The 12,008-nt window shown below is 47.3% G+C and overlaps 2 protein-coding genes across 2 annotated transcripts; both read left to right on the forward strand.

The window, feature by feature from the left end:
* Positions 1 to 4,857: 4,857 nt before the first annotated feature.
* Positions 4,858 to 5,978, forward strand: LOC121597217 (37 kDa salivary gland allergen Aed a 2-like). Its single transcript, XM_041922818.1, has 4 exons — positions 4,858 to 4,908; positions 4,968 to 5,183; positions 5,251 to 5,658; positions 5,718 to 5,978. The coding sequence occupies exons 1-4, from the start codon at positions 4,858 to 4,860 to the stop codon at positions 5,976 to 5,978; spliced, it is 936 nt and encodes a 311-aa protein (XP_041778752.1).
* Positions 5,979 to 6,744: 766 nt separating this feature from the next.
* On the forward strand, positions 6,745 to 7,993 carry LOC121596915 (37 kDa salivary gland allergen Aed a 2-like). Its single transcript, XM_041922306.1, has 4 exons — positions 6,745 to 6,818; positions 6,878 to 7,093; positions 7,153 to 7,560; positions 7,621 to 7,993. The coding sequence occupies exons 1-4, from the start codon at positions 6,768 to 6,770 to the stop codon at positions 7,891 to 7,893; spliced, it is 948 nt and encodes a 315-aa protein (XP_041778240.1). The 5' UTR covers positions 6,745 to 6,767; the 3' UTR covers positions 7,894 to 7,993.
* The last annotated feature ends 4,015 nt before the right edge of the window (positions 7,994 to 12,008 follow it).

Genomic DNA, 12,008 nt, shown 5'->3' on the forward strand with positions numbered 1-12,008 from the left:
GTGCGGCAGTTGCGAGACAAGGCGGGACCGCGAGACGTTCGGTTCGATGCTGTCCAAAATTCAAAGTTGCAACCTGCTCGGACCCCCAACCCCAAAACCTGTACTCAGTGCAGCCAATCCCCGAAAAAAGCGGCCCGCAAGCGCACGTCCCGCTGGGGAACGCTGTTGCGTGCCTTCCACCGCAATCCCACCAGGTGGCGCTATCCGCGTGCGCGCAACTGCAAGCGCCAGCGGCACCTACACGCGACACACTCTGTTGGAGCGTTGGAGCAATAGGAAAACCGTCTCTACACGAGACGCGTTTTATTTATTTTTATCTTTGAAATCAAATTAAGATAAAATTAGCCATAAAGTACCTGCCGCCGGCCAGCACACGACTACGGCTACACTGCTCCCATTTTTCCGGTGTGTCCTTCGGCACGAAATGTTCGCTGGAAAAGGTTAGCAGCGGTGGCGCAGTGGCGCACCGAGCCAACAAATTTCCCGTGTAAAAATCTCAACACACAGACACACGCTGGCGGAACAGGTTCAGGCGGTTCGTATCTTGATGTGCAATCGATTGCTCATGTGGAAGGCTTTTATCGTCGCACGAATCGCATCTATCTTGTTTGGGCGAACCCACCGGCTGTGCGCAAGGTGGAGGTGGATTTGCGTGCCCCACCGAACGTACGGCCGGTATCGTTTTCTGTGTGTACCTGTCTTGGACGGTACGAACCGTGGCGAAGGTTCGTTTGGAAGTTGTCCGACGGTTTTGTGCCAGACCCTCGAAACTGATTCATTTAACTGGGGGCAATTTATTCCAATTGATCCATTTTTAAAAGCGATTTAACGCTAAAGAACGCTGATGATCGAGACAAATACACAGTAAAACCGACCAGCTAAACAACGATTAGCAGCTCAAAATAATAAATTGCAATTGTTTGGTTGCTATTTCACAAAATGTCCACACCGCACAGCATTATGCTTCCTGCCGAGGGTTGAACTCAAAGCAAAACCCTCGGAACCAGAAATTAATCGACAATAGATTCTAATTGTTCAGCTTGTGTACACTGATCGAATCACACTAAAAAGCCGACATTTCGCACAGGGTCACCTATTCTATCGCTCGATCAATTTGTTTTGTGATCTGTTTTTTTTTTTTGCCGTTTGTTGTTGCTTTGAGACTCTGGCGATCCCTCCTGGGAGTCTCGCGTGGTCAAGGGTCGCGCGTACGATCATGTCGATCGAACTATGGAAAGACCTCGCAGTGCAGAAACATCGATACAAATCCGCCATCGGCACCTCTTGTTTTTGCCATCCACGAGCAACACAATCGAAATCGTAAAATCTATATTAGCGTTAATCGGTCAATAATGCCATGTTCTTGGGTTGTGTTTTTGTGCTGGATTTATGTGTTACGAAACCAACCAGCCACATCGGTCCGGGGGAGTGTGTACCAAACGATGCGGACCAACGTTTGGCAAACGCTGGTGTCCATGCTCAATCGTCCATGGCTCTGCTCTGGTTGCAACAGCGTGGCCGCTACTAATCCTTACATTACTTTCATGTTTCCGTTTCATTTTTTTTTTTTGCTTGTTCCTCTACTACAAGCTTTGCTGCTCCGCTCCCAGAAGTCATTAGTAAGACCTGGGTCGACTTTTCCGCACACCCGTCAGCTGAGAAATGGCCTGTAATTAAGTCATTTTGCAAGCAGCGTACACCGTCATTCGCGTTAGACGTTACTCCCCGTCTGGGAAAAGTTCTCAAGGAAGTAGTGGTGGGACTATCGTCCCGGGATGATACCATTCTTCCTGCTCCACCGACCGCACGATGGATCGTGACATAATAATATAAAGACATCAGGCATGATTATCGAACCCGATCGGCCCGATCTTGGTGCTACGGTTTCCAATTGTGCATGAAGCTGATTAGCCCAAGATGCCGATCGTCGAATATCCCCATGCTGCTCCTAAGCACTAGATCACGCCGCACTGCCTGCCAGATTCAGGTCATTCTTGCCCCTGCTCGGCACAAACACACGATTCGGAATGGGATACTAATTTGTCACGCCAGGAAAGATGCACCCAGCGAACAAGCCAAACAACCGAGCAATCGAGCCACCGCACACTACCCGCGGGAACGTGGGGGAGAACACATTAGCAGTGTAACAGGTCGTTGGAGTGAATGGGAAGTCACGGTCGGAGGCGCACTCCGGCAACCAGTTTTGGGCTGGCGCCAAATAAATTGTAGTAGAACATTACGCTTGAAAAACATGGGAAACCACTTTCGGTAAGGCACGAAATTGTGATTGTTATTGCAGCAAAACGTGTGTCGGGGACGTTTGTTTCTGTAAAGGCTGCTGTTACTCAACCGAAATTGTGGTGCCCAGACAAACCTGCTACCTGAGATCGTTTACGAAATTCAGAAAGAGTGTGAAAACAGCTACAAATATGGTTAAAATAGGATGTATAAGAGAAGAGCTCTTATATACCTGTCTCAGACAAGTATTGCCTTGAGTTGGAGGAGTATTACACAAAAAAAAAACATAAAATAAGGCTTTCAATAGTTAGCAAACATCTGCGACACATTGAGAAGCGTAAAATTCTTCATGTCGCAAGACTTAATCCCAATCACTAATAATGCAACTGACGATCTTCAATAATAGATTAGTTAATAAGGCGCCTTTTTAACCTACGGTTCATTATCCTTAAAGATAATCAATCAAGTCTCAATTGAGTCATCAGCAGAATAATCGTTTCTCCCCGATTTCAAGTGGCTATCTATCTTCACATTCGAGCAGCTAATTTATCCCACGAACAAGTTGTTCAATGTCCAATTAATGTTGAGAACCGACGCTATCCCACGGGACCTTTCAAATCCATTTCCATAAAAAAAAATGGATGAATGCATCCCTCAACCTCTGCGACCATACTAACATCAGCATTCAACATCACCGATTGCTCGTCCTTCTGTGTGACCATCCTGTGGCTTACCGGTTCAACTTTCAAAGTACAGCAAACAACCATTTAACGGCCAACCAACCAGCCAGCCAGCCAGCATATGCACTTAACACCCCTTGCCAGAGCTGATGCTCGGAATTCATCCATCTCCAGCCTGAATTTTATCTGTTTCCCACAAAAGCCGAAACAACGCGGCACCACTTTGTTTGCACCCTATTAAGAATCTGAATTAAGAAAAAACGCACTGCCATTCAAATTCCACCCCACTAAAGGGAGGGTGTGTTTGTAAGCGTGTGTGTGAGTGTGTGCTTTAACCAATCTCTTCCCACCGGATGGTCCAGTGTGATGGGGTGCGCCAGTCGGTGTACTTTTCCCATCCGCACCGCGTGGCATCATCCGGAAGTGTCGCTCGCAAAGCAAGGGATGCGGATGCTCGCGGGATGCATTTTAACGGTTATTTTGGCTTCTCCTAACATCGTCCTGTTCAGCGTTCCCCTCCCATCCCGTTCAATCCCACCCTCCGTAGTGGGACAGATCTGGGCGAGCCGCGACGCGCGACTAAGTGTGCCCGTGTGTGGCTGTGTTTGCCGACGTGCGCACGTTCTTTTCTCCTGTTTTCGGCGGCATCATGCCCGGGCGCACCCTTCCCATTTACGGAGTGGCAAAGGGAAAGGAACAAAGCACGCAAGGGATGATCGTACGGCTGATTTTTCCCCCATCGCACGGAAGAAGGAGGTACGCCACCACGCTCGCACGCACGCACGCAGCTGGTTATGAATCATCTGGATAAGAGCACACCGGCTTTGTTGTTTTTGGTGTGCGACCGGTGGATGGTTTTTAGGGAAATTCAATATGTTTTCATTCCGTACACTCCCTGTGTGCCTCTCGGCTGCATGTGCACACCACTACCGTGTGCCGGACCCTTTGCCACCTTTCAGAAACAGTTTCCGTCCAATTTAGGGGTTGATTACCGGAACGTGAGCGGCTTTGGCTGGGCGCAACTGTCGGCAATGGTCGCTTCTGTGTTGACGAGCAATATTTAATTAGGTTCGGTGCAAAGTGGATGAGCGTTGCACACACACACACACACACACGCTCTCACACCACTCCCGGTCGGAGAACCTGTTTTTGGCAAGGTGGCCTTGATGTGTTGTAGCCGGCCGCCTGCGTATTGCAAACGATTTGTGCCCATCGAAAAGGCTTAGGGGTGGTGCAGGGATTTGATGAGATTAGTTCCGATTCCGGCGTTTCCGTTGTGCTGCTGGAACCACCTTCCTGGCGGTTGGCAGGGAGAAGCTAAAAGCCGGAAGCAAGTGGCATTACAATGCTGATGTTTTGAGCTGTGATTTTTGCATGGTGAAAATGTAACGGTCGTTTTGGTAGAAAAATGCGTAAACGGTTTTAGTGGAGGAGATTGAACGGAAAGCTATAGAACTTCCACGCATTAATCGAGGGGAAAGATTGTGGGAACTGGAAGCGTTAATGGAAGGGTCTAATCCTCTCTAGCGCCACCTGCTCTTGAGCATATTAAATGTCATAGTAAGTCAGTATTTTCAAGGCCTTTTAGCTATGATACATTGAAAAGAATAATGTTAAGAAATAATACCAACTCACTAAATGGCTCGAGATGGTGTTGCGATAAACAGCTCCAGTCTGTCTCACTTAGTCAACGACTTTGTCACTGAGCATTGGATTAATCACTAGATCTGTAAATCTGTCACCGGCTCTGCTTCGTGCTCGTATTATGCATGCAAATCAAGCAAGACGGCAAACAATATTACCACATTATGACTACTGTGCAAGCTGCCGATCTGTTTGAACACAACTGTTAACATTGGACATTGCTCTGGCAAACAGCTAGCAGACATCGTTGTCGATTGATTATAGTGGACGCAAGTATTGTCTAAAGTTGCTTACAATGTTCGTGACAGGAGTGTTGCTTTTTATTCTTCTTGAGCTGTTTGCGCAGGTTTGGCCCGGTTATACAGTTTTGAGATTTAGAAAACTTTAAAGTTTCACATATTTTAGGCCTCACAAGCATTCAAAGCATTGGATCCTGAAGAGGCATGGTACGTGTACGAGCGCTGTCATGAAGATCACCTTCCATCGGGACCGAACAGGGAAACTTATCTGAAAACATGGAAATTTTGGAAGCTGGAACCCAACGATGCCGTCACACACTGCTACGTTAAGTGTACGCTGGCAGGTCTGCAAATGTACGACGAAAAGACCAAAACATTTAAGGTAACTTTGACTTGCAACTCTTCTTTTTTATCAAACTGATACAATTCCATACCCTCCTTCCGGTCAGCCCGAAACGGTTCCCGTACAGCATGAAGCTTACAAATCATTTACCGAGGTCGAATCCAGCAAAGTCAACGAGTTACAGCAAGCCTTATCCTCGCTCAATGCCGGAAGTGGTAGCTGCGCGGAGGTGTTCAATGCTTACCTCCCCGTGCACAACAAGTATGTCGGTGTTACTCGGAAAATATACCATGGAACAGTTGGCAGTGTAGCTAAAATCTATGAAGCAAAACCAGAAATCAAGAAACAGGAAGAGTCTTTCTTTGCGTACTGTGCGAAGAAGGCTTTGGGTGTAAATGGAAAGGAAGGATATAAGAAGTTGCGCGATTACGAGCTTGGTGATAAGGAAGAGTTTAGGAATGCAATGGATTGTGTCTTCCGTGGTTTTCGGTACATGGATGATAGTGGTTTGAAGGTGAGATTTTAACGTATTGAATTGAAAGATTGCATACAGTGAAGTTGATTCAATTGCAGGTTGATGAGGTGGTGCGTGACTTCACCCTGATCAATAAGAGTGACCTGGAGCCTAAGGTGCGATCAGTGCTGGCAAGCTGCACCGGAACGCAAGCGTACGATTATTACTCCTGCCTGCTCAACAGCTCTGTGAAGGAAGACTTTAGGAATGCTTTCTACTTCCACGAACTACGATCCGCAAACTACGGCTATCTGGCGATGGGAAAAGTTTACGAAGGCCCGGAAAAGGTTAAGGAAGAGCTGAAGAAACTAAACTATTGAACCTTAAAGGTTGGCATATTTTTAGCGATTGCGAAGTCAATAAAAAGCTTTGAACATACATTAGTTTTTGAGTCGATTTAACGCAATTGCAAATAGATTCATAAATATTAAGTCATTGGTCTTGAAAATGATCGAAATTATCAAATAGAAGAGCTAATTGACAATCAGGCTACTTTTATATGCCTTACAAACATTTCAAATCCAACAAAGCTGGTTTTGCATAGCATAAGATTAACTTTATACTCGCTGGTAGTTACTATTCCGATGCACAAGATATTGGATTTCTATGGTATGTACCACTGCCGTAATGCAAGGTTTTGGTAGGCCATTCCTTAAAACATTCATACTACATTTTTGTTTTGTTTTTTTTCTCATTGTTTTTTTATTCCTTTCCTTTTTTCGATACAACGTTGTACTCGATCTATTCAAATAAATATTTATGTCAGAACTTTTTCAAAAAAAATTGCTCTCTATCAAAAGCTCTAATGTGTCTCCTTTTGTAAATCTGTTACCAGCTCTGCTTTGTGTTCCTATTATACATGCAAATCAGGCAAGTCCGCAAACAATACTACAACATGATATTGAAGGTCTGTTTGAACACAACTGTTGTCATTAGGCATTGCTCATTATAGCTTAGCGGATCGGCTGGTGGATGTGTAAACACTTTGAACATATGTAATCCAGCTGTTCTAATTGATTCCAGGGGAAAGATACTTGGTACAAAAGAGCGAGTTCAGATCGTTGTCGACCAGTTCTAGTAGAAACAGCGAGTATTCTCATTCATTTAAAATGATTGTGGCACCAGTAGTGTTGTCAATTTTTCTTCAACTGTTTGTGCAGGTAGGTCTAAGGTTCATCCGGTCAAGTTATTTTTTAGCAAATAATGCCTCACTTCTCAGGCAGCACAACCTTGGAAAGCGTTGGATCCTGAACAGGCCTTGTATGTGTACAAGCGCTGCTACGAAGATCACCTTCCCGCTGGATCAAGCCGTGCAACTTACCTAAAATCATGGAACGCTTGGAAGCTGGAACCCAACGATGCTGTCACACACTGTTACGCCAAATGTGTACTGATCGGTCTGCAACTCTATGATGAAAAGGACAAGGCATTTAAGGTAAGTTTAAAGTCGGACATTACCTTTCAAAAAAGACTTAAAATTATTGCTCCGATTAGTCTGAAAGGATCCCCGTTCAGCACGAAGCATACAAAACACTCAATGAAGCCAACCCCAGGGAAGTCACCGAATACCAGCAAGCCCTCGCTTCTATCAATGCTGGAGATGGTAGCTGCGTTGCGCTATATAACGCCTATCTCCCGGTGCACAACAAGTTTGTGGATCTTTCCCGCAAACTGTACCACGGTACGGTTGAGGGAGCAGCTAAAATCTATGCCGCAATGCCACAAATCAAGCAGAAAGGCGAGTCCTTCTTTGCATACTGCGCGAAGAAGATATGGGGCGGATACAACAAGAAGGAATGGAAGAGAGGCCGCAACTATGAACTTTCGGGTAGTTCGCAGTTCAAGAAAGTGATCGATTGTATCTTCCGCGGGTTGCGCTATATGGATGACAGTGGTTTGAAGGTGAGTTGTTTTACGACTAGCAATGAGAAGCTGTGTATAGTGAGTGTAATCCAATTGCAGGTTGATGAGGTGGTGCGTGACTTCAACCTGATCAATAAGAGTGACCTGGAGCCTAAGGTGCGATCAGTGCTGGCAAGCTGCACCGGTACGCAAGCGTACGATTATTATTCCTGCCTGCTGAAAAGCCCTGTGAAGGAAGATTTCAAGAATGCGTTTGACTTCCACGAACTACGATCTGCCGACTACGCCTTTCTACTACGAGGAAAGGTCTACGAAGGTCCAGAACAGGTTAAGGAGGAAATGAAGCATCTAAACACTACTGTCCATTTCTAAAGAAAGTTTGACTTCCATTAGCTGCTGACAATGTGTGTGAAATACAAGATACAATCAGCATACCACAAACAAGCTAATAAAATTGCTTCATTTGGACCTATTTTTCCCGAAAAAGTTAACATCCCCATCGTTATCTCAATCAAACATCAAACAGTAGCCCGTTTAGGCTCCCACAAGTCTGGAAGAAGCGCGTGCTCTCCATCCTCTTTACCAGTGAGTCAGCTAAAATAAAGCACAGTCTAGCTCTAGCACCGTGCTATCAACTGCTCCCTTCAACCCCGGGCGCCACGTGCAACACACGGCCACACGGGGGTAAGAAATTGAAGTCGATTTAATTATCACCACGACGCGTGCCACCGACACACACCGTTAATGTCTGCGACCACACCCAGCCTCAAACGCGAGGTTATTGGCCGTTGGGCACTTTTTTACACGATAAGCCATCAAAGCAAAAGGTCGCCTTCTGGCGGTCCCAATCACCTTCTTCTGCAGCAACTAGGTGTGGTCATCGTCATGGTCGTCACCTTCTGAGAAAGTGTCGAATTCAATGTTCGACATCGATCAGAGTGTGAAGTCATCCTCAAACGAGACCTCCGCGGGTGGGGTTGCTGCTGCTTTACCTTTTTCTTTATCCATTTTTTTGCAATATTTGCACACACACTCACATACATATATCTCTACCACCACGGGGTGCCCCCTCCGGCGGCTCTCGATCAACGCACACGATCTAATTGCGTGCGCACCAATGATAAATATGTGAAGCATAAATTAGCCATATCTACTGGCCCAGTGGGCCGCTACAGGCCGATTTCAAATGTGTCAATTGATTAGCCATGATAGTGGCCGCCGCGGGTATTGCCCCTTACCTCTTTCGCCTTACCTCGGTTGCCAGGCTTACCCTTTTCGCAAAGCGAGGCTAATCGGAGCTGCTGCTATCTACTGCACGGCTGTCGGTTGGCATACGGCCGGTTCCAACCCTGGCAGTAGAGGCTATTTAATTAGTAAACAAATATATGACTAACGCGACTACACGCGAGTTGGCATTGCCCGTTCGTGGAGATTATGTCGCTGGCAAATTTGATTTATGATCGCGTTCGTGACCACGCGCTAGCGCCAGCCAGGGTGCTTTGATCGGGCAATTTCCTAATGCTGAGTGGATTTTTTATTTCTGTCACAAAACAGCAGTTTCTAAGAAAAGATCTATTTACTTCAATGTCTGGAGCTCCAACGTTATCAAAACAAGAAATATATCAACTACAACCTTGAACGGCTCTCTCTTGCAACTTCCTTTTCCGACTTCTTCAATACCAGACCAGAGATTTTGCTGAACATTGAAATTTCCCACGACACTCAGCACGACAATACGACATCGACGACAATACTTGCACGGCCACCTCTTAGTTGGGACCCAAAAACTGCTCCAAATTCCACCCCAAAATACACGATCAACACGCTTGACACTAATCTGCGGCAGCGGTTGCGAGTGCCGTACAACCCAGCAGCTCTTCCCTTTCCAATCCACTCCCAAAAACAAACTTGATCCCGTGATCAGTCGCATTTTGCATAATTGATCATCATAATCGTCATCGAGATCGGTGAAGTCTACCACTCGCGCACGTTTTGTCCACCTAGCTGTGTATCGGGAGAGGACAGAGAAAGAAAGAGAGAGAGAGAGAGATAACTAACTGGAAAAGTAGATCAATGCGCTTGGGAACGCCACCGAAATGCTCCATCTCTCACAGGCAAGCGGACCTTCGACAGGGGCTGTCAATAGACGTAACCGATACCTAGGAGGTCGTCGTCGTCGTTGTCGTCCGTGCGCATGTATACTGCTGCCGCCTTTCGACTCCTTTCGCCTAAAAAAAACTCCCCGCGAAACACACATACCGTTCACACCAAGATTAATCGATGCGCAACCGATCGGATGAGCTGTGGCCTGTGGTCCCGGCGTCCTGGGAAAGTTTCACCACAGCCGGCCCCGTGGGGTCGTGGTCGAAATACGTTTTAGTGAGTCGAGTGGAAGGAATTTGATTGGAATATTTCTCGCGATGACAGGTCACGATCTTAATTATATCGATCCTGGGATGGTCCAGGGGTTTTATTCAATGTCTGAGTGGCGATCTGCTCGGCTGGAATACATCGTGCCGAGGTCTCAGGAGGGGATGAAAACAGTTACTTTCTTATCTAGAACTGAGGCACCTCGAAAACAACCGAAAGAACGGTGTACCTTTTAATCCTCCCGTGTTCCACCTGACGGTGTTTCATTTGATTTTCTCCAGACACATTGTAAGCAACCTGTCACTGTCGCAGGAACCAGCCAAAACACCACTTCCACGCAGTTGCTTAAATTGGATTAGCAAAGCGTTCGTAGTGTCTCTGTCGAATGCCAATTTTTCACCAACACTCTCTGATCACCTCTTCGGAACAAGATCACACACGGCCACACCTCCGTCGATGACTCACTTTCGATGTTCGTTTTTAGCGCTAACTTCTCGGACGAACAAGTGGAACCCGGGCTCGGAGTGTTGTTGTGTTTTTGGTGTCTGCGGATCAGTGTCAATGATCTCGATCGTTTGTCCGCGTAGGATCAGTGTCCCCCTCGCAAACGGGAACTTCCATTTGCTTCTAATTGATCAATTAGAGCCGTGAGAAAGATGCCTTCAGGGGGCCTTTCAGTTGCACCGCTTTTGAAGTTACGATAGAACAATGCTACAGATTGGATCGACCGCTTTGTATTCGGGTATTGATAGCCGGTGTTACCGATCTATCCATCAGCTTCAGAAGGGAAGGAGAAAAGCCCCCGAAGGCCCACTTACCAGAGAGCTCTGTTGGTCCCGGTGTTGCTACAACCAGGAAACCGGTTCCGGATAAAAGCGTTCCCTCGCTACCAGTGAGTCTTATGCTCAGCACACACTATCAGCGTCACCAGCGACTTACGAACGTCGCGCGCGGTACGGGGGAAGTTGGGAAGGCGTGATAAATGGATTACGCGACCGCACCTTCTGGACCTTCTGGGCTGCTGGTGCCTGCGATGCGGCCAACCGAAAAAGCTCCGAAACTCCCCCAACCTCCGTGCGGTCTGCCAGCGGAGATCCAGTTTCGCAGCCGCAGGACGGCGGGATACGGCACACCACAGCACCCACAGCTGGACGTCTTCAAAAACCGCGTGTGCGCGCGTACGCGATCCGCCACAGACCATGCACACACACACACACACACACACACCGGGGGCTGAGTGCCGACCGGCTACCCTAAACGCTAATTAATTAAAAGCATTTTGATGTCAAGTGATCTTACGCTGCGCTTTCAGGGTGATCATATTGCATCAAGAAGCATGAACCTGGCGGTGGCAGGAAAAAAAACAGTGCAAAAAACGGGGACACAATCGCGCACCAAACACAGCACTCTCTCTCTCTCTCTGACTCTCTTTCTCTATCTCTCGCTCAATTACACTTTTTGCACTCTTGTTTATCGTGTGTGTTGGTGTGCCAGTGCCGGCTCTTTCCTCCCTTGGGCTGTCCACCGCTCATGGTGTTCTGGGTGACCATTTTCAAGCGGCTCAAGCCGCTGTTGTCATCGTCATCAACCCAGCCCCAGCATCTTCGCCACCGGGACCGGGCATTAAATAACAACCCCGCTATCCCCGACGCCTCGCATCTGGCGGTGTGAATCCGCGGATGTATGCAGAAAATGTGTAAACAAAATTATCAAAACTGAACTGATTAATGGAGAGAGGCGCTGTGGAGGCTGTGCGACACAGGCTACGGTGCACAGTGCAACGGCGGCGACATTCGGTGTGGTTCGCTGCGCACTCGCTCCCCCCGCCCCGAAAGGTGACCCCTTGCCGGGAAGGTACGGTTTCAATTTATTAGCTTACTTACCGTCGTACACGAACGCGGAGCAGAAGGATGGAGAGAGTGTCCACCGATCCAGATTTGGATCAAGGGATGGAGATTATAAATTCGCCCCACCGCGCACAAACCACACCACCCAAAACGGTAATCAGACGAGCAAGTGCAGCATGCAGTTTTCTTCGCGTTTTGTTTGTTCACCAACTCGGGGAAAGAACAGGCAGTGCGCAAGAAGTACCACAGAAGCGATGCATATCACGCGCG

This window comes from Anopheles merus, chromosome 3R (genome assembly GCF_017562075.2).
Source record: "Anopheles merus strain MAF chromosome 3R, AmerM5.1, whole genome shotgun sequence".
NCBI lineage: Eukaryota > Metazoa > Arthropoda > Insecta > Diptera > Culicidae > Anopheles > Anopheles merus.